Below are 17839 nucleotides of genomic sequence, written 5' to 3'. Positions count from 1 at the left end.
TTCCCAGTTTCCTTTCACTTTCTTCCAGTCTCCTCTCGTTCCTCTATATCCTTACAACGTTAAAGTCAGCGTTGTTCGGTGGAAGGCGGAAGAAAGGAAAGACACAACGTACTAGTGAGAGCCTTTCTTTACCAGCGACTATTTTCCACATAGCTAGACTTTTACCACTAAGTGTTTTTCACACTGAGAGAAGGAAGAGGAGTATTAAGAGGGCGCACTGGACAGCAACAGAACTTATTTCAGCAACGTGTCCTTACGCCAAGAATATTGAAATGTAATCCACTTACGCCGCCTTGGATCATAATATCTTTTGGGCTTTTTCAATGGTAGTCCTCTTCGTAATCGTTCTGCGTTCGACAGGCTTTCCTCCCTTGGACTAACACCTATTGGTACAGGAGCTTGGGCTGCTTGAGAGATAGACACCGCGAAAGCGAGGAGGATAAATAAAAAGAGGGCCAATTTGACCATATTAAAGAGCAGAAATTGATAGGACACAGGCGTTGTCGGTCCCAACGGCAGCTAAATTTGAAAGAAAGGGGAGGAACTACAGTGCAGTTGTGGAAGGGATAGAGAAAATGACCCTTTCAATTGAAGCTTCCTCAAAATGGGGCTAGCAAGCGAATCGTGTGGAACTTTCAGGCTTTTGAGAAAAGCAAAGAGTAATTTGGTCTAAACGATGCAGTTGGTATAGTGCTATAGCAGGAAAAAAAAGAGAATGATTAAACGAGTGGTGAGAGGCATTGATGGTGGGGCGTCTGCCTAGGATGACGAGTCTGCCACTTGTATCCATGCGAGGCTCAAACGTAAGAGGGATACTTGGCAGCATCTCAGATCATTGACACGATCCTGTGCTTGGGGTCAATAGTTGTTTGTCTGGAATGATCAGGGGGCCGAGCATAACCAGAACCACTGAGTCGACAGCGACTGGCGTTGTTCAAACGCGCATATAGCAGGACAGTTTGACGAACAGATCTTCTTTGGCCTAGCCGTCCCCTTGGTACCCAGTTTGGATTTGCGCCAACGTCTGGAGGGTTTAGGTTTGATGAATATGACATTACCTCAGCGGCAGTTGCACGGCTTTTATGACCCAAATCCATGAGTCAGAAGTGGAGACACGAAATGGGAAATGAATTATTGAGCAATTTGCGAGAAGGTTTCCATGGTACTTTCAGATCTAATCAAAGAAGAACCCGCGCAAAAAGAACAGACCAACTTTCTCCTCGCCCTTACGTACATCAGTATACGTATAGGAGGGTTGCTAACCTCATTCGCGCTTGGTGGCTGGCATGCCTACTTTTAACATGATTCTCCGATCGGCAAACAGCGGAAAAATAATAGAACGCGATCGCCGTTCGGGCCTTTTTCTTCCTTCTTGTCTTCTTCTTTGTCCTTCCTGCAGTAGTAACCTTGTTCCTGAGTCCTCATCCTTGCCGTCGATCCATACGTCATCGATAACAAAAGCCATGGAAGCGAATCTACTCCGCCTGTATTAATTATCAATATACGTAGTACCCCGCCATTATTCATTATTAGCACATCAGTCATCCCTGCAGCCTATCGCTTATGCATCATTCACCATCAACACTTCAACTCTCCCATTAGCACACTACTCATCTCTATGTATCTCTACAATCTATAAGCAACAGTCCGGAATCTGGGAAAGAAAGTGGAAATATTTAATTGTATTGTGGCTCAAAGCGGGACACTAGTTGCATGCGGAACATGACAAATGGAAAAACGAGAAGACGCCGGTCGGTTTGTTCATTATTATCATCGATGTCATGTCATCCTTGACAAGTGCATGATACACATGATCTACCTATACAAACACAGCAACGGCCTATATGTAGAACATGCTCAAACATCCGCTCCCTAAGATCTAAGAGAGGAGGGGGTCCTACAATAGATGGAGGGAAAGTGCCACTGCGTGAGGATACGGCCAGAGGAGATGTCGCTAGACCCGGATAGACCGAGCTGGTCTGGAAATATGAGATGAGTGATCTAAAGATGAGGAGAAGCTGTGCAAGGTGTAAAAAGGTTCACAAGATATCCATGTCTTAACGGGCGGAGGATCTCCTCTCTCACCATCTTCACCCTTCTATATATAATACTGCACTGCCTAGACACTACATTTCTGGATTCCGTCTCTTCCCTTTCGACAGCAACTTTCATCCACAACCTCCGTACCAGGCTCTTCTTCCGCCTCCAGTGCCAACCTTAAAAAAAGCCCCCGTAAAGAAGCAAGGTCATTGATTTTTCTCATTGGAAGATTCCTAATAGTTGGCCATTCATGACGCAATAATAAAATACTGCGCTGTATTGATAGCACAAAGGTGCCGTCAATTGCAATGGGAGCTGCATGATCATACCTGATAGTTTCAAATTCCCCCGCAACCGGCGTTCTTTCATATTCAGTTGATGACAAAGATCTTGATTGAGTAGCCAGAGATTATATTAGTAGTCGGATATGTGTCCGCTCCTTAAGGCTGTGATCGGGTAGAGTCTCGTCTTAAATGCTAAAGTCTATGGAATGGTGTTCGCCACATTAGGTTTTTTTAGCTCGCCCACCTCATGGCTTTAATGCCTGCATCTTTACAAACTTGTAAGCTTGCAATGTTGTAGAGGCTGCTGGTGTCACTGTCCTCCGTCCCTCGAGATCGTAGAGTTCGAAAAAAGCACCTGATGCTACTTTAGTTTCGTGTTCTCGGTCGTTTGTATTCAGGTGTGCTGGAGACACTATATGTTGACGATGCGGTGGCTGAGCTAGGGAATTCGAGAAGACTAAGCTGCTTCGGGCTATGCATTTTTCTACTCGAAAGGCTACGCCTTTTACATCTTTTCTAGCTCTACGAGCTGACTAATCTTTCTCACACTTTCCCTACATCCTACGCTCATACCTCTGTCTTCCCTAACACCTTTCTGCACGGTCCTCCTTCTCTTCCTCTCTCCTTCCTCTCTGTCTCTCTCTCTCTCCTCGGCATTCCAAACTGCTTCCCCGTCTTCCTCCTTGTCTTCCTCCTGCCTTCGCGTGATCGTTCCTCTGTACCCTTACAACTGTATAGCAATCTTCCAATGAAAAAGATTAATAACCTTGCTTATGGGGGGCTTTCTATTAAGGTTCAATTTGCTTTACAGGTGAAAAAGGTGCCAGCCTACTATACCTGCTTACTACCGCATACCATATCTACTAAACCTTTTCCGCCACATAATCACTATCCCTACGGGAGAGTATATCATGATAGCCAGGGAAGTCCTGGTAATTTGGACTAAACCACCCTTGATGCTACACTGTATAATGATATGGCTTGCCAGGTAACATCCTCAACACGCTTCGGAATGTCTGTCCCCATATTCTAAGGGATGGAATCAGACTCGAGCGAGGAGTCGCAGAGGGGGCTGGTTGATAAAATGGGTTGGGGGAGTAGGGCTTATTGATATCATGTACTCAGATGTTGCCTGTCTTTTTCCATTAAGACTTCATTTCAGCCCTTCCCTGCTTCAATTGATCCATCCGTCCTTCTGACGTTACTGGGCTCTGCTATCTTCGTTCTAAAGCTGGAGACACAGACCTGACCATAAACAAGTGTGTCTCCTGTTGATGGAAGTCCCGATAGGATGATGAAATCGGCCGTAGATGCGTAACATCATAATCCTTTTGGATCCCCAGACGGATTATTGATCTTGCTTGATGTTTGAAAGCCAATAGACGCCTTAGCAAAAGCGCCGTTGTAGTTGCGTAGCCTGGAGCCAGTTGCAGTTTAAGTGGTGTAACAGAGTTATAGTCAAGATGGCTAGAGGGTAGAACGTTATATAGCAGTGATAATGATGTACATCGATAAGTAGTAAGGGAAATGATTGTGTTGTTGCAACAATGCGTGGAACGAAGTGAGGATTATTTAAGTTCAAATGCATAGTCAGGCACCGCCGGCGGCCGAGGTCGTTGGACCGAGGAACTGGTTAATTAAATAATTAACACATCGCATCGACAAAACAACCGAGATCCGCTGCGTGCCTTGGGGCGATAGGTCTCTCATTCCCGACATCGATTGAGAGTAAAGGTTTGACGTCTTACCGACATCAGCACCCACAGTCGTCAGGAAGCAAACAACAGAGCAGAAAGGGCCCACATTGAGGGATCGCTCAAGCTGTGCAGAAGATGACAGTTCTCCTCGCATTCCCTGCCAAATGGGTCACGCAAGCACATACCCTCATCGGGTCACTAGCGTTTGCGGTCACTCTATTTGTAGGATGGGCTAGCGGTCTATGGCAGCCCCTGTGCACAAACTCCGTTGCTAGTAAGTGGAGGAGTAATCTTTGAACAACGCTGATCGTCCTTCAGAATGGCCAGTTGAATGGTTCCCGTCAGTCTCGGCTACGTGAGTCCTTCGCCCAGCAACTATTTCCCAGCATAAGAGAGAGCTGCGTACTTTTGTTGATGCAAAGTAGTATAGGTGACCATGCCCCTCCAAGAGCCCCATTTCACATCTTGATTGCTCTTTGTGCAACTCCACGCTTCTTTCTTCTGCTCGTGCAATGGCTAGTTCACCGAAATCCACCACAGACTAGCACTCATTCTGGCAATATTAGAAATGCCGAAAGATCATCAGCGGTCTTGGTGGATATCGAGCTATTAGTGGGCGTGGCTAGGACCTTATGCTGGTAAAAACATCGGCCCGGAAAGCGAAGTATGTTTGCTAATGAGAGCTTACACGTAGTGGAGGATGGGTATATATCACTTCTCGCGACCAGCATGGTAAGTGCCATTTGTACCATTTTCGAAATAATATGTGCTATATGTTTTCAAGACCTGCATGATCTATTCATGATCTTCTATCTCCTTCTTACCGTCCCATGGATGTTTTTATCATCTGGAAATGCGAATCGTGACTCCCAGCACAAGAGGTACGTTTCTGTCTGGATGGGAGTATCGCCAGCTTACAGCCATACAGGCGTCTTCCCTTCTATGGATTTCTGGCCACAATCCCTCCCTTGATGTGGTTCTACTATCGACATTCCGCTCTCAGAATACCCGGAGGTACGTCTGCTTTACTATCATATTTGGAAACTAAGCTTACACGAGGGGAACTAGCTTACACTTACTACTCGATGTTTGAATGGTCTCTTGTCTTCTGGGATCTTGCGTTTGATGCGCTTTCTGTCTTGGAACTGAACCATCTTCAGGTAGGCATCTTGAAATCACCCTTTAAGGTATCTAGTACCCAAAGCTCAACACCATTTAGATTACTTTCATTGACACTTCTTCTCCTTCGTCTCAAATCGGAATCGCTGAAAATGCAGGGTGGGTTTGTTGATATTTCGAAGCAAGGCACATGATCTAAACAGCATATATCATCTCGTTCGAGTGCCTGTAGACAAAGTGCGTTCTACCTCGCGAAGCCATCTATTCCCGAGCATCTCGAGGACCAGATCCATATAGACTGGACTAGTCAAGGGGTGGGAAAACCGTCTCCAGCATGGAGACAGGCTGTCGCTTGGCTCAGTGATGTTTACTTTGGCAAGTGATTAGCAATGTTAATATAAGCTCAGCAGTTGATCATTGAGCAGCCATTTGTTTCTGGACGGTATTCACCGGGCTTGGTTTTCAGTTGTTCTACTGGTCGGTATGGAAACTAGGTGAGTGTGTTATGGATAATCCGAACAAGCTCTTAACCCAATGTTTCAGCCCTGGCTGGTTCTGAATTCGCCCTTGCCGCCAATCTTGCAGGGTACCTTTTTGCCTTCAAATCTGCGCATCGTTACCTGGTTTCGCGCGATGGTCAGATCACCCAACGTATAGTTACAGTTATCTGTGGTATGGGCTGTTATTTTTTCCCTTGGCCGGCGGCCAGATTATTAGGCGTGACAATCGGAACTTGGGCGGGATGGTCAGCCATGTTTGGGACTTGGACAAGGGTGAAAGGTTCTCAAGAGATGATTGCGGAGGGACAGAGTGGGTTGACTGTCGAACTTTGATCCGATTTTATTGCTGATGTTGAGCCAAGTCATTGGGTTGGGTATGGTGATCGTTATGCTTCTCAAGTACGCTAACAAGTCAACCAACCCGTTTTGGTGCCTCGTGAACGAGGCTTCGGGTGGCTGGAACAAGACTGGTCTTGTTCTGGCAACTATCTGCCTCGCGGAATTTGCCTGTCGACCGACCGACCTGCATCCTGCATCTCCTTTGGTCGACTCTTCCTCTAAGAAAACAGAGAAACAAATTCCAAGGCCACTCCCAACCAAGATGCACACTAGATTAATTACTATCGGTCTTGGAACCCTTATCCACCTTCTGCAGACGTTCATGATGGACGCGGGCACAATCATTTCGTGGACATGGACCGGATACCCTATAAAAGGACCTACTCTCCATCCGCACGCTGGATTTGTGATTGCTGCTGCATCTGCCGGCCTTATAGCCCCACGATTTTCCCTTACCTCAGCATGGTCTTTGTTGGGTTGCATAAGTGCCTATGTGCTCTATTTTTACCCTGATTGGATTGGTTTCTATGGAGGCCTTGGGCTTACCACGTACCTCACCAGCATCACTCCAGCGTATATCCGAGCCGCCTCAGCTTGCAATCCAGCGACTACATTCGGCAATGCGTTACTGGTAAAAATCATCTTTGATGTCGCATCGGTAGTCACGACTGCCTACGCGTTCGTTCCATTGGGCTGGACCCTTCGCGAACGAACTGATTTGATTTTGGGTGGCTGTATGCTCGCTACAGCTATTGGAGCTTGGGCAAGTAATAACTTGGTATTACCTACCGCCTCCGAACTACCCTTACGTACTCAACGTAGGACCAGGGCCGTCACTCAGTTCACCCTTATCGCTTCCGCTTTTTTGTCAATATTCAGCGTCGTCTTCGGCTACTCCCAAGTACCCACAGAGAAGCCATTGCCATACTATCCCGAACACCGAATATTCTCTGGAGGTATCTGGACAGTGCATTTTGGCGTGGATAAGGAGGGAAGGGACAGTCAGAGAAGGATGCGGGAGTTGGTGAGGGACATGCAGGTTGATGTATTGGGACTTCTGGAAACCGATTGTGAGCCACTTATACTAAATCATGTCAAGTCAATGCTGACTTGCAGCTATAGTACACCGATTTGTGTATGGGAATCGGGATCTCACTCGCTCTATCGCCGAAGACTTGGGCTACGTGGGTAATTGCTTGTTCTCTATAATTATATATTAACCTTCGAATAGTATGTCGATCTTGGCCCCGGCCCCAACAAACACACTTGGGGTGCAGCCCTTCTTTCCAAATTCCCTATTGTCAACTCTAGCCACCACCTTTTACCGTCTCCACATGGAGAGCTGGCTCCTGCCATCTTTGCAACTCTAGATATCCATGGTGAGGAGGTCAATGTTATGGTATCTCATAACGGCCAAGGTGAGTCAAGCTTTTCGATGCTACCTGCGGGGCTGACTACGCATCCGTCGCAGAGGAAGATCTTTTGGATAGAGAACTACAGACCACCGAGATTGCACGCATCCTTCGCTCGACCGCAAGTACTCCAGCCGTGTTCTTGGGCTATCTTGTCACTCGAACGGGAGATCGTCGGCCATGGCCCTACCAGATATTGATGGAGGATGGAAAGATGTGGGATATCGAAATGTAAGCATCATCTTCCATTTGATCACGGGAGCTAAATTCAGCGTATTATCAAAGCGGCGATCGATGGCGATGGTGCGAATACATAGCTTTCCGAGGTTTATGGAGGATTGCGTTTGCCCGAGTCCACGAGAGCGACATCACGGACACTGAGCTGCAGGTCGGCCATATTATTATCGTCACATCCATTGATGCTGATTCTACGCACGGAACAGGTTGGCAAGTTCATGTTAGCAAAACCTGGAGAGCGTGTAGTCTACGAGAACAATCAGGAGTTATATTGGCATATCGGGGAAAATGACGTGAGTAAAGACAACGTTAGCTCACTGCGACACTAATATCATGCCGTTAGATCCCACAACCGTGGCGTATGCCGAGCATGTTCAGAGGCAAAGGTGCCAGAGGGCATCGTTATGTCGTTTGGGATGGTCCTCTCTATTACATGCCTCCAGTTCAAAGTCAGTTAAGGGGCTACGGATGGGACTGGTCGAACGATTTCGAATCTGCTGCTGTAGAAAGAATTTAAGAAGTGTGATTAGATCACATTCAGAAGGGCTTACATTATGTATTCTATACTGTAAAAATTCTGCGTGAAACTTTGCTCCCTAATAGAATTGATAGAAGGCAATCCTCCGAGCTCTATTATCACTGTGTTTTTACGAAGACGGATAAGAGTTCCCCCCTTTCAAAATGGAGAACCCATCACTCAATTATACCTACCACCAAATATACGTAGGCTACTAATGGCACGATATCAAGTGATCCATAGCCAGCGAAAAAGCCAAATCCAGTCTTTGCGTGACTGACAGCGAATATTCAAATTAAACGCGACGCGCTTTTCCCTTTCGTTCGAACGAAGGAACCATGATTACATTCTTCGCCTTCTTCTGTCCATCTTGATATCATAGAAGTTACTCATCTTTCCAGGCAAATCCTATGGACGTCAGCATCAAGATCAACAGTAACTACTACTGCGTCATTATGTGACCATGAAATCATAAAGTCATGAAGATTAATGAAATGCTCTCATGTATTAATCCCTCAGCGCTCATTCGTTACATACGCATCTTCTTCGGTTGATTATCATTGTCGCTTTCGTCAGCTGCGTTTCGACACATCTACCAACTATCATGTCCAATGATATCCCATCATTCCGACCCTCTATGGCCTCAAATTATTCTCGATGGAGTTGAGCAGTTGAGCGACTGTATTAACGTAAATAGATATATCCTTGTAGTTGGTGCGGAGCAGGTTATATAGTACTTGTTCTGTACGTATGTAGTATCTTCCTTCTTGATACTCTCAATCCGACTGCTCGTGTTACTGGTGGCAATATCAGTTCTAAAGCAACTGCAGAAGCAATTGAAAACGATGGTGTATATGGCTATCTTGCCCTAGTGTCAAAGCACGCCGATCGCCATGCAGATGGAATTTCTCTAGAATGGTGGTGGAAATTTATGAGTAAGTTTGCCGACACCGTTGCTGATGCCATCAGGAAGGATTTGTAATGTTGAAATAGAACTTGAGAAGATAGTCCCTTTTTCCTTATCATGCGAAAACAATATGATTGCAAACTGCAAGCAGCCCATGGAAATAGGATTATAGACTCCCCCAGCTCATCTCCCATTCTACAACTTCGAACATACTAATACAACCTAAAGGACTAACCAGCGTCAGCATTGATCTGGTTGTAATCCGCTTGGTGTCAACTGAACACACTTATGCGATCGCCTTTTACTGGGCGAATGAATGCGACGCCTAATTTCCCATCTTTTTCCAACTCTTGCAGTTGGGCCATTATAATCTCATGTTGGGTTTTACCTTCAGGATGGGGAACGAGGCTTTCCTTAATATGTGTTATGAATATTTTCAGACCATCAAGTGGCCTTCTGCCTCGGTTGAATTGATAAGCCAAGAGTTGCGATAAGAAAGATGGGTCAACTCACGTTTTTGTTCGGCTAACATGACCAGCAAGTACCTTCAACTCATGATAGACTGCGGGGGGAGAAAGGTGGCCGTACATGTGCTGTCCTAGTCGACTTGAATCATACGAGCATTCAATCTTCAAGAAACGTCAGCAACAGGTCTGATAGTACGAAAGAGACTTACAAATATACCACATAACCGTCCTTCAATCCATGACTTTGCCGCTTCTTCCCATATCACGGAGTTTAGTCGACCGGCCTTGGCTCTTAGTTCCTGATGCGTGCCATTTTCTCCTGATTTCCTATAGGCCGATTCCATATCTCCCAAAAAAAGAAATTCTTTGCCTTCCACTGGCTTTCGTCTTGAGCGAACGCTGGTCACTGGTTTGGGGGAAAGATATGGTAATGGCATATGTCGGATAAATGCACCAGAAGACTCGTAAGTTTCTTTGGATGTACTTCCATGAACTAGGGGGTATAGCCTGACCCCTAAGGAAGGAGCGCCAATTAGTGATTGAGGGGGGCTGTTCGTCTGTAGGCTATGGCGTAAAAGTTGAGGGCAGTTTCGGCAACCGGTCCCAGAAAAGGACTTACGGTGATAGTACTAATGAAGCAGTTGAATTCTTGTTACATGGAAGTCGCGTATCAGACTCAGGAGATTTGGATTTTGTATGCTTGTCTGCTTGATTCACTTTTCTTCGCTTCTTTGGCGCTTCTGTTTTGCGATCCTCATTGTGTCCTGGAACCCAAGCTACCAGCTCAGGCCATATCTGACCAGTGTATGCTGTTGACAGCTTTTCCAATGTTCCTGTAGTTCCGTATACAATGGGGCACAGAGGAGGCAAAGGTTGCGAAACAGAGGCGCAGGTGGAGGCTGCGAGATTGGGCCGGGGAGGTGCTGAACCCGTAAGCATGATCAAAGACTGGACATGGTCAAGATGAGCATGCGTGATGAGATAGCCCCTGATGCCATTCATTCAGTGTCGATCCTGTATCCCTTTCGAGCATTAGTGGCTGAGCTTACGATACGAAGGAAAAGACATAAGAAGCCTGGAGTAAAGGAGTGCTGTAGTCCGTAGGAAAAGTGATACCAGGGAACATAGTATCTGGGGATTGCGAAGAAAACAAGGCTGAAAGAGCGCCCAAGCCTGAGCCTGTGAGAAACACCCTGAGTATCTTATTTCCCCCAGCTGAAAGCATCAGCAGCACTGACCTCCTTCTAGCCCCAGGATACCATCCTCCCAGCGTTGGTCAATAGCTTTCACCAGGTACCTATAAAACAGGCGCTTAAGGATGAGCTTCGGTTGCTTGCCCTATGATGGAGTAGACTTGCCCGGCGCAATCTGTCTCTAAGGGTCCACCACCACTTCCCAAGACTACGATCTCGAAGGCCGGCTCTGATGTTTGGTCGATGACGTCTTGAAATCCTTTCATTGAATTGTGTTCACTCGCTCGAGCGGCGGTTGTCTTCCCTGTGGCAGAGATATCTATCCGGGATCGAAATTGAGTTCCGTTTCCCATCCAAGCGGGGGTACTGTTTTTTGTTGATGTGGTTGACGTGGGAGCATAAAAGAGATGGGATCTGCGGCTAGTGGCTCATTAATTATTTTATTTAGGGCTCAACTGGTTTGATGCTCGACAAGTCGAATCTGGTTTTTCAGGAACATGTCCCACACAAGGTTACACTGACGTGATGCTGCGATAATAGGATAGACGAAAAGAGGTTATGAAGCTTAAAGAATTTGACTGTCTAACATTAAAGAACATGATTGATTGTGAAAAGCCGCTGACGTGAGCAATGCCTCATGTACATCGTCCGCCGTCTTGCTTCAAATCAGCATGCACATGAGTAATTTATTGGGCATTTTAAGTCAAGAACTAAAAAAAAAGCCATGATCCCGGGCGGGATCGAACCGCCGACCTCCTGTGAAGACATTCAGGTGAATGTTAGACAGGTATGGTGACCAACTCCATCACGTGACCATTTTATGGAAAACATGGCGTTGGTGTTTAATATCTGTACTGCACTGTAACCATTGAACAGGTTACGTATAATTCTATAACTTACGTCTCTTCTATATCTTATTGTTCGTCCGTTGGGCGACTAATATCAGCGCTATTGTCCAACCTCAAGCTATTCCCATATTTTCATATTCTTTGATCGTTCCGAAAATGTTCAAAAAGCCTCTTGCTCACCAGTCGAACGCAACGCCAATACGTTCGTCGGCTCGTCGTCAGCTACTCTCTGCCATATTGGAACAATATCCTTCTCTCTTACCCCAAGATGGGATGGACGACAATAGCAAGAAGGAATTGAACAAACTTATTCTTCCAGAAGGTGTGAGGACCGCTACATTCGAAACTAGTACTGGTTTGGAAGGTGTATGTAATATCAATAGTCGCTCGTCAATGTTTTTAGGCAGCTAATCTATCTTTCTTAGACATTCTGGCTGTCTCCTAATGGTGATCCGTTATGGATGACTCTCGGTCGAAACTCCAAGGAGTATATCCCAACATGTTCGTTGCTATTTGTTCATCTGCTCTGGCTGCTTATAATTGCTCCTTAGTGTCTCTCCTCGCATTGCCACTTCCCCGACCTCCTTTGCCAATTATCCAAATATATCATCCTCTGCCGCCGCCTATCCTCACTGGTGCCCCGTTGTTCATTCCTGCAGTTCGTAACATCGATAAACCCCACCGACTTCCTGCAGTAAAAAAGAATCAGCTTGTTGCCTTTGTCACATCACCCACAAAAGATGATAATGTCCATTATATTGGTGTTGGGCGGGTCGCTGCTGAAGGCGGAATGAAAGGCGCTTGGGAGCGAAGATTAGACCATTTGATGGATGGAGGTGATCGGGAGGAAGGGAAATTTTCAGATATACTCTGTATTATCGACGATCAGTCAGTTTTTTGGCTTCCAGGATCGTTTTATGCCATACTAATGTCGTTGTCAAGCTTATGGGATCTTGGTTCAAAGCCCACACTGTCGACTTTCATCCTTCCACCACCCCACAACCCCCTAATAGCTCCCCCAGAAGGATCCGAACCGATTCCTAAATCTTCATCACCGCCTGCAGTACAGCATCTGTCCATATCAGCGGAAGACGACGCCAAAGCATCAATGCCGGTCTCCACTTCGTTATCCCCCTCGGAAATATCCTCTCTTCTCTCTCTCTCCCTTCTCCAAGCCCTCTCCGGTTTACAACCTTCTGCATTCCCCATGTCTGCTTCTCTCCTGTACTCATCTCATATTCTTCCTTCCAGACCGGCACACATACCTCAAGCAAAAAGAGACGAGGTAGTCATTGGCAAGTCTGAATGGAAAAGGCTGGCCAAATGGATGAAAGAAGCGGGCAAGGAAGGTATAGTGAAAATCAAGGAAAGCAAGGGGGAAGTCACTGTTGTGAGGTTGGTCAATTGTCTGTTCATGCCATTCAAGATACTAATGATGACACTTACAGCTTCGACTCGCGACATCCATCTTTACAAGCCCATGTGGACTATATGACTATAGCACAGGAAGAAACTAAAGCCGCTAAAAAAGCTGCTCGGGAAGCAGCGTCGGACCAACCAACTAGCGGATATAAGCAATCGCTTGACATCGAAGAGTTATGGAAACCTGCAGGCGGTGCAATTAGCTTCTGGGAAGCCTGTGGCATCTCCAAATCTGATTATCACTCCCCTTCTGCGCTTAAACAGGCTGTCGATGGATATATCACGTCTCATAACCTCCTGCACCCGACTAATCATAGATTCATCTTGCTTGATGATGAGCTGGGGAGGGCTGTGGGTATCAAAAAGCCGGAGGCGGGCGAGAAAATGGCGAGGGATGAAATTATCAATAAGCTGAAGAACGGGGTCAGCTGGGTAGTGTCTATTGGCGGTACCATCAAGTAAGCGGTGCGCCACTTTTCACACCACAAACGCTAATACGCTGCTTCATAGGAAGGGTGCTTTGCAGCCAATAACCATGACAGTGAAATCTCGTGGGGGTCGTAGAACAGTCACACATGTCACAGGCCTGGAACTTTTTAACGTCGACATCGAGTCTTTCGCCGAAGACATGCGTAAGCGGTGCGCCGGAAGCGCCTCAATCCAGCCGAGAGAAGGGGTATCCCCGAAATTGGGCCTACAAGAGGTACTGGTACAAGGTAGCCAACAGAAGTTGATCACGGAAGCCTTGGTCGAAAGAGGTGTGCCGAAGAGATGGATAATGGATGAGGGAGATAAGAAAGGGAAGAAGTAAACTGGATAATGACCATGGATAGAATCATCTGCATTTATTTCTTGATTCTAAAACTTTCTATATTTCTTACAATTTATCACTTCTTGCCCCAACCCCAACGGAACATTTTCCAAACCTTTCCTCTACTTTTCTTTGTTTCTCCAACTTCGCCTGCATCATCTTCAACTGATATAGCCTTCTTTCCTTTTTCTTCTTTGACTTGCTTCAAGACCGCCTTGGTCTTTTCTTTTTCTGCACTGGTACTGAAGAACCCCGCTAGCCCAACCCAGATATTAAGCCCGTGTAGAGGTGTGGAATGGGATGCTGGAGAGTCAATACGATCGGCCATCAGAGCCAACTGACGCGCTTCAGACTAATTGATGGTCAGCTGGTGCATGCCTAATGAGAGGTTAATGACTTGCGAAATCACGCCGAGATACGATAGCGCTCGGAGGAGGGGCTTCACCCTTCAACGCCCACGTCCAAGTCATGCTGGTTCTCACAGTTGTTGGTTCGTCTTCCACTGCACTCTCGGTTTCACTTTCTTCTTCATCCTCTTCGTACGACTTTTTCCCTTTGATCTTTTCCTTAATGATTTCCTTCCTCTTCTTTGCCTTCTCAGCCCTCATACTTTCCCTTATGACACCGTCAAGTCCTGTTCCAATCTTTTCTCCAGCCTTATGCGCCTGCAGTAAATTCCTCTCGCGCCTCTTCTTCACCCTTTCTCCCGTTCTTCTGTACTTCTTATCCCAAAGCGTTTGCCCGTTGATGTATCGCATGGCAGGACCTTCTTTAATCTTACCGATCTCTTCACGGGGCATAGTAAGTGCTTGGATCTCGGACGGAGGAGTCAGAGGTCGTGTCACGCCGGTGTTGGAAACTCGTTCGCGGATCATATGATCCGTGAAAGGCTAGATGTGAATGTGTCAGCGACGCAGTTCATTGAAAGGTTGAGGGACACACGTTGTCTCCACGATAAATCCCTGGCCAACCTGCTTCTCCCTTCTTTGCTCTCGAGTCATTCAGCCCCGAGAATCCTTCTTCCCCTTCTTCTTTCGCTTCTTCTTCTCGCTTTTCAAATTCCACGCTCTTCCCCTTATCCTTTTTCGTTTGATCACCGGCTCCAAAGGCGAAGCGGGGGCCTGTTTCGTCACCAAGGACTTGATCGCCGGTGGCGCTAGCAGTGGGAGTCATGGCTGTACTTTGTGGTCCGCTTCCGGAAGGGGTGGAACTTTCAGGGAGACTCGTTCTCCGACGAAGGGGTAGTATACCCATTTCATTCTTCTTCTTCTCCTTCATTCCATCGACTTTTCCGTGGGTCGTTTCGAGTTCAACTGTTTCCTCGAAACATCGATCATTGTCGTGCATAGCGAGCCCAGACAAGCTTGGGATCTCAGATAACAAAGGTTCTGTTCGACGCAAAGGCATGGAAGTAACTCCAGGAGGACGTAGACTGGCTTGAGATGAACGAGGGGTAACTTGTACGGGGGAAGAATCCATGGGGGCACCAAGAATTTTATTGTGTTTCTCTGGATCGACTGGGTCGATGGGGGTGATGAGAGTATTCGGAGTGGCAGGAGTAGATATCTCACTCTCTTCTGCAGCGTTAGAATTTCTCCCGATGTAGAGGCTCCCAGGTGTACTCGGCGTCACGTATCTCGCAAAGCTCGCAATAGCTCGGAAACACCCTCTAGCTGCTGTGGTCATTGAAAAAAGCGGGAGGTCATGACACACCCCGTCGTAGACTTGAAGATGCACATTCGTTGGGCCGTAGCGCGATTCGATACCCTCGAGGGAAGGCAAAAGGGCTACGACGTCGGGTCGCAGAGGATGAGCCGACGGATTGGCTGCTTTGTGGGCCAAATAGATGATTTCGTCTCTCAACACTTCTTTATCACCACACATGATATACAACGGCGGTAAGCCGCCCAAATATCCCAAAACGGGAGACACCCATGGGTGACACAATTGCGCATTTGTGGCGTAGATTTGAATCTGAGTATCGAGCACAACCTTCTCGTCTTTGACCTTCAAATAAAGAGGAGTGGTGCATTGGGCAAGGGTTGTGGGTCGTGTCTCATTAGGAGAAGGTGGTACTAAAGTGGAAAATAAGGATGCGGGATTGGCGAATGAAGGATTGTGCGGGCCTTCTCTGGGAGCAGGATGAGCTTTCGGGTCTGAAGGAGAGGAAGTTGTCGGATGAAGCGTCGAGGATGGAGAAGTAGACGGGTCAGATGCTTCTACACCGGTAGGGGCAGAAGCATGAACAGCATTGGGGCTTTCTATCCTGGAATCACCTCCGGCGTTTTCATGTCCCTCGTTAGCTTTGCCATGAGAACGTGCCGATATTCGCGATACAACCGAATACAGCTTATCTCCTTTGGTCCCTTCTGAATGGCTCTCTCTGGATTTTGCTTCCTTGTCATGATCACGAACGCGAGCGGCGGCTTCTTTGACTCTTGACCGTAAGCGAGACTGGACCGCCTGGGTCACGGTAGGAGGAGGCGGAGGCCAGAGAGACGACGGTTTCTATGGCACGTTAGATCAAGATATGACATTCCATAAGCAGGCGCTTACGTGTATGAAACTATATGGTGGAACAATATCCTGTTATTGGTTTTTCTATGAGCATAGAGGTCTAAATCATGGCTATACTTACAGTGGCTGTGTTCTGCAAGATGCTTGGGAAACTATGGGTTAAATCTGACCAGGGACTCAGCAAAGCCGCACCTGCAGGTAGCTCCAGGCCTGGTGTATCTCTCAGGATCTGCAGCAACGCCAAACAAAGTCCGCCGCCCGCAGAGTCTCCGGCCAGCACGATGGACTTAGGGTCGACTGGGCGATGCGGTGCTCCAGGGGGCGGATTGATCAGATAAAGATAGGCTGCAAGGCAGTCTTGGATCGCGCAAGGGAAAGGGTATTGAGGAGCTTTGCGGTAATTGACAGCAAAGCATCGACCATGCATTTTACGGGCATGACGCCAGATGGTATAACGGTGGGTGTTGATGGAGCCCCAGTAGTATGCTCCTCCATGAACTAACAAACGGTATCAGCAACAAGTCCGCATAATAAATGACAAGTCTTACTGTACAACATGCATCGAAGACGGTCCATCTCAGGCAAGACTGCAAGACGTCAGCTGTGCTTTCGGGGACTCGTCTGAGCGTACATTCATTATCTTCAGGCTCTCCTTCAGCTTCTTTCTTTTTCCCCTTCCTCTTCCCCTTTTCCTTCTTCTCCTCTGCGATCACATCTTTCCAATCCTTCTTCATCACGATCCACTCGGCCTCGACGCCCTGCCCGGCACGAACTTGCCACCATTTTGTACCGCCAGCCACCTTGAAAGCCATTTCTTCGCCCCCAAAGGCAGTGATCATGTATTCAGCGGCCAACTGAAGGGAAGGAAACGGGACTTGAACGCGGTGTACAGCGACCCACGGTGGAGATAATGTGCGAACTTGGCCAAAGCGCTGCAATGCAGCAACAGGATGCCTGAGGGCAGCAACTGTTAAGATAGAACCTTCTCAAATAACTGACTTCTACTTACTTTGTAGCCATTTCGAGGAATGTCTGTGTCATGTCAGTATACAAAGGGCGGGATCAACATTACAAGTGACCAACCTTCATGAGCACAAAGGCTTATACTAATTGTCAGCTTTTGAGGCGAATTATTCAATATCACATAATGATGGCATCCAATCGCACACACCTTCATCGTACATGAGGTCTTCCCTCGCTTTATTCTTGTCATCATCCGAATGTTGTCGTGGAGAAAGATAGTGCTTGAAAAGGGTGTCGAGCAAGAGCGGACCGGCTATCATGATGATCAGCCCTGCATCTACCCGTTGAACTCTTACCGGTAGCAAGAGCCTGTGGTGTGAGTAAATCTGGCATTTTAGAGGTATCTTATCGACATGAGAGTGGCCATAAGCATTCGATCCTTGTATTCTCCAAAGGATAAACAACAACCGATGAGGATATCGAAATAACTGAAGATAGAAAGAAGAAGAGTATGATGACGTCTCTCGGGCGGCCATCGCCGATGTGTGTCAACTACTGATGAAACA

General features: G+C 47.0%; 5 protein-coding genes and 1 non-coding gene across 7 annotated transcripts in view; 3 read left to right on the top strand and 3 right to left on the bottom strand.

Moving 5' to 3' along the window:
• CNL05410 (conserved hypothetical protein) overlaps nt 1–28 on the top strand; it is a 2280-nt gene extending 2252 nt beyond the window's left edge. For both annotated transcript variants that reach the window (XM_568080.2, XM_568079.2), the window contains exon 8: nt 1–28. This exon is cut by the window's left edge and continues 1018 nt beyond it. The gene's annotated coding sequence lies outside the window, so the exon portion shown is untranslated.
• A 4026-nt stretch (nt 29–4054) lies between these two features.
• Nucleotides 4055–8191, top strand: CNL05400 (cell wall organization and biogenesis-related protein, putative). Its single transcript, XM_024658186.1, has 18 exons — nt 4055–4295; nt 4340–4376; nt 4447–4659; nt 4716–4753; nt 4806–4902; nt 4950–5035; nt 5090–5181; nt 5241–5299; nt 5373–5515; nt 5566–5634; nt 5684–5950; nt 6003–7049; nt 7102–7163; nt 7211–7397; nt 7451–7622; nt 7677–7779; nt 7835–7921; nt 7972–8191. The coding sequence occupies exons 1-18, from the start codon at nt 4157–4159 to the stop codon at nt 8143–8145; spliced, it is 3072 nt and encodes a 1023-aa protein (XP_024513856.1). The 5' UTR covers nt 4055–4156; the 3' UTR covers nt 8146–8191.
• Nucleotides 8192–8700: 509 nt separating this feature from the next.
• Nucleotides 8701–11291, bottom strand: CNL05390 (cAMP-specific phosphodiesterase, putative). The gene is made up of 8 exons (XM_568076.2): nt 10878–11291; nt 10758–10816; nt 10569–10698; nt 10139–10507; nt 9729–10083; nt 9566–9681; nt 9339–9508; nt 8701–9282 (listed from the first exon to the last, which is right to left on the bottom strand). Exons 1-8 carry the CDS (start codon nt 11063–11065, stop codon nt 9275–9277), a joined length of 1395 nt encoding a protein of 464 aa, XP_568076.1. The 5' UTR covers nt 11066–11291; the 3' UTR covers nt 8701–9274.
• Nucleotides 11292–11437: 146 nt separating this feature from the next.
• On the bottom strand, nt 11438–11527 carry CNL05380. Its single transcript has one exon. It is a non-coding gene; the product is annotated as a tRNA-Val (tRNA).
• Nucleotides 11528–11643: 116 nt separating this feature from the next.
• CNL05370 (hypothetical protein) lies at nt 11644–13825 on the top strand. The gene is made up of 6 exons (XM_024658185.1): nt 11644–11926; nt 11986–12061; nt 12112–12448; nt 12503–12955; nt 13009–13440; nt 13493–13825. Exons 1-6 carry the CDS (start codon nt 11717–11719, stop codon nt 13791–13793), a joined length of 1809 nt encoding a protein of 602 aa, XP_024513855.1. The 5' UTR covers nt 11644–11716; the 3' UTR covers nt 13794–13825.
• On the bottom strand, nt 13806–17739 carry CNL05360 (conserved hypothetical protein). The gene is made up of 11 exons (XM_024658184.1): nt 17630–17739; nt 17482–17586; nt 17394–17410; nt 17320–17342; nt 16942–17264; nt 16859–16897; nt 16432–16808; nt 16350–16379; nt 14736–16301; nt 14195–14683; nt 13806–14145 (listed from the first exon to the last, which is right to left on the bottom strand). The coding sequence occupies exons 1-11, from the start codon at nt 17664–17666 to the stop codon at nt 13870–13872; spliced, it is 3282 nt and encodes a 1093-aa protein (XP_024513854.1). The 5' UTR covers nt 17667–17739; the 3' UTR covers nt 13806–13869.
• Between the last annotated feature and the right edge of the window lie 100 nt (nt 17740–17839).

This window comes from Cryptococcus neoformans, assembly GCF_000091045.1.
Source record: "Cryptococcus neoformans var. neoformans JEC21 chromosome 12 sequence".
Lineage (NCBI taxonomy): Eukaryota > Fungi > Basidiomycota > Tremellomycetes > Tremellales > Cryptococcaceae > Cryptococcus > Cryptococcus deneoformans.
The sequence above is the reverse complement of the archived record's forward strand: the minus strand, read 5'-3'. Positions and strand labels throughout refer to the sequence as shown.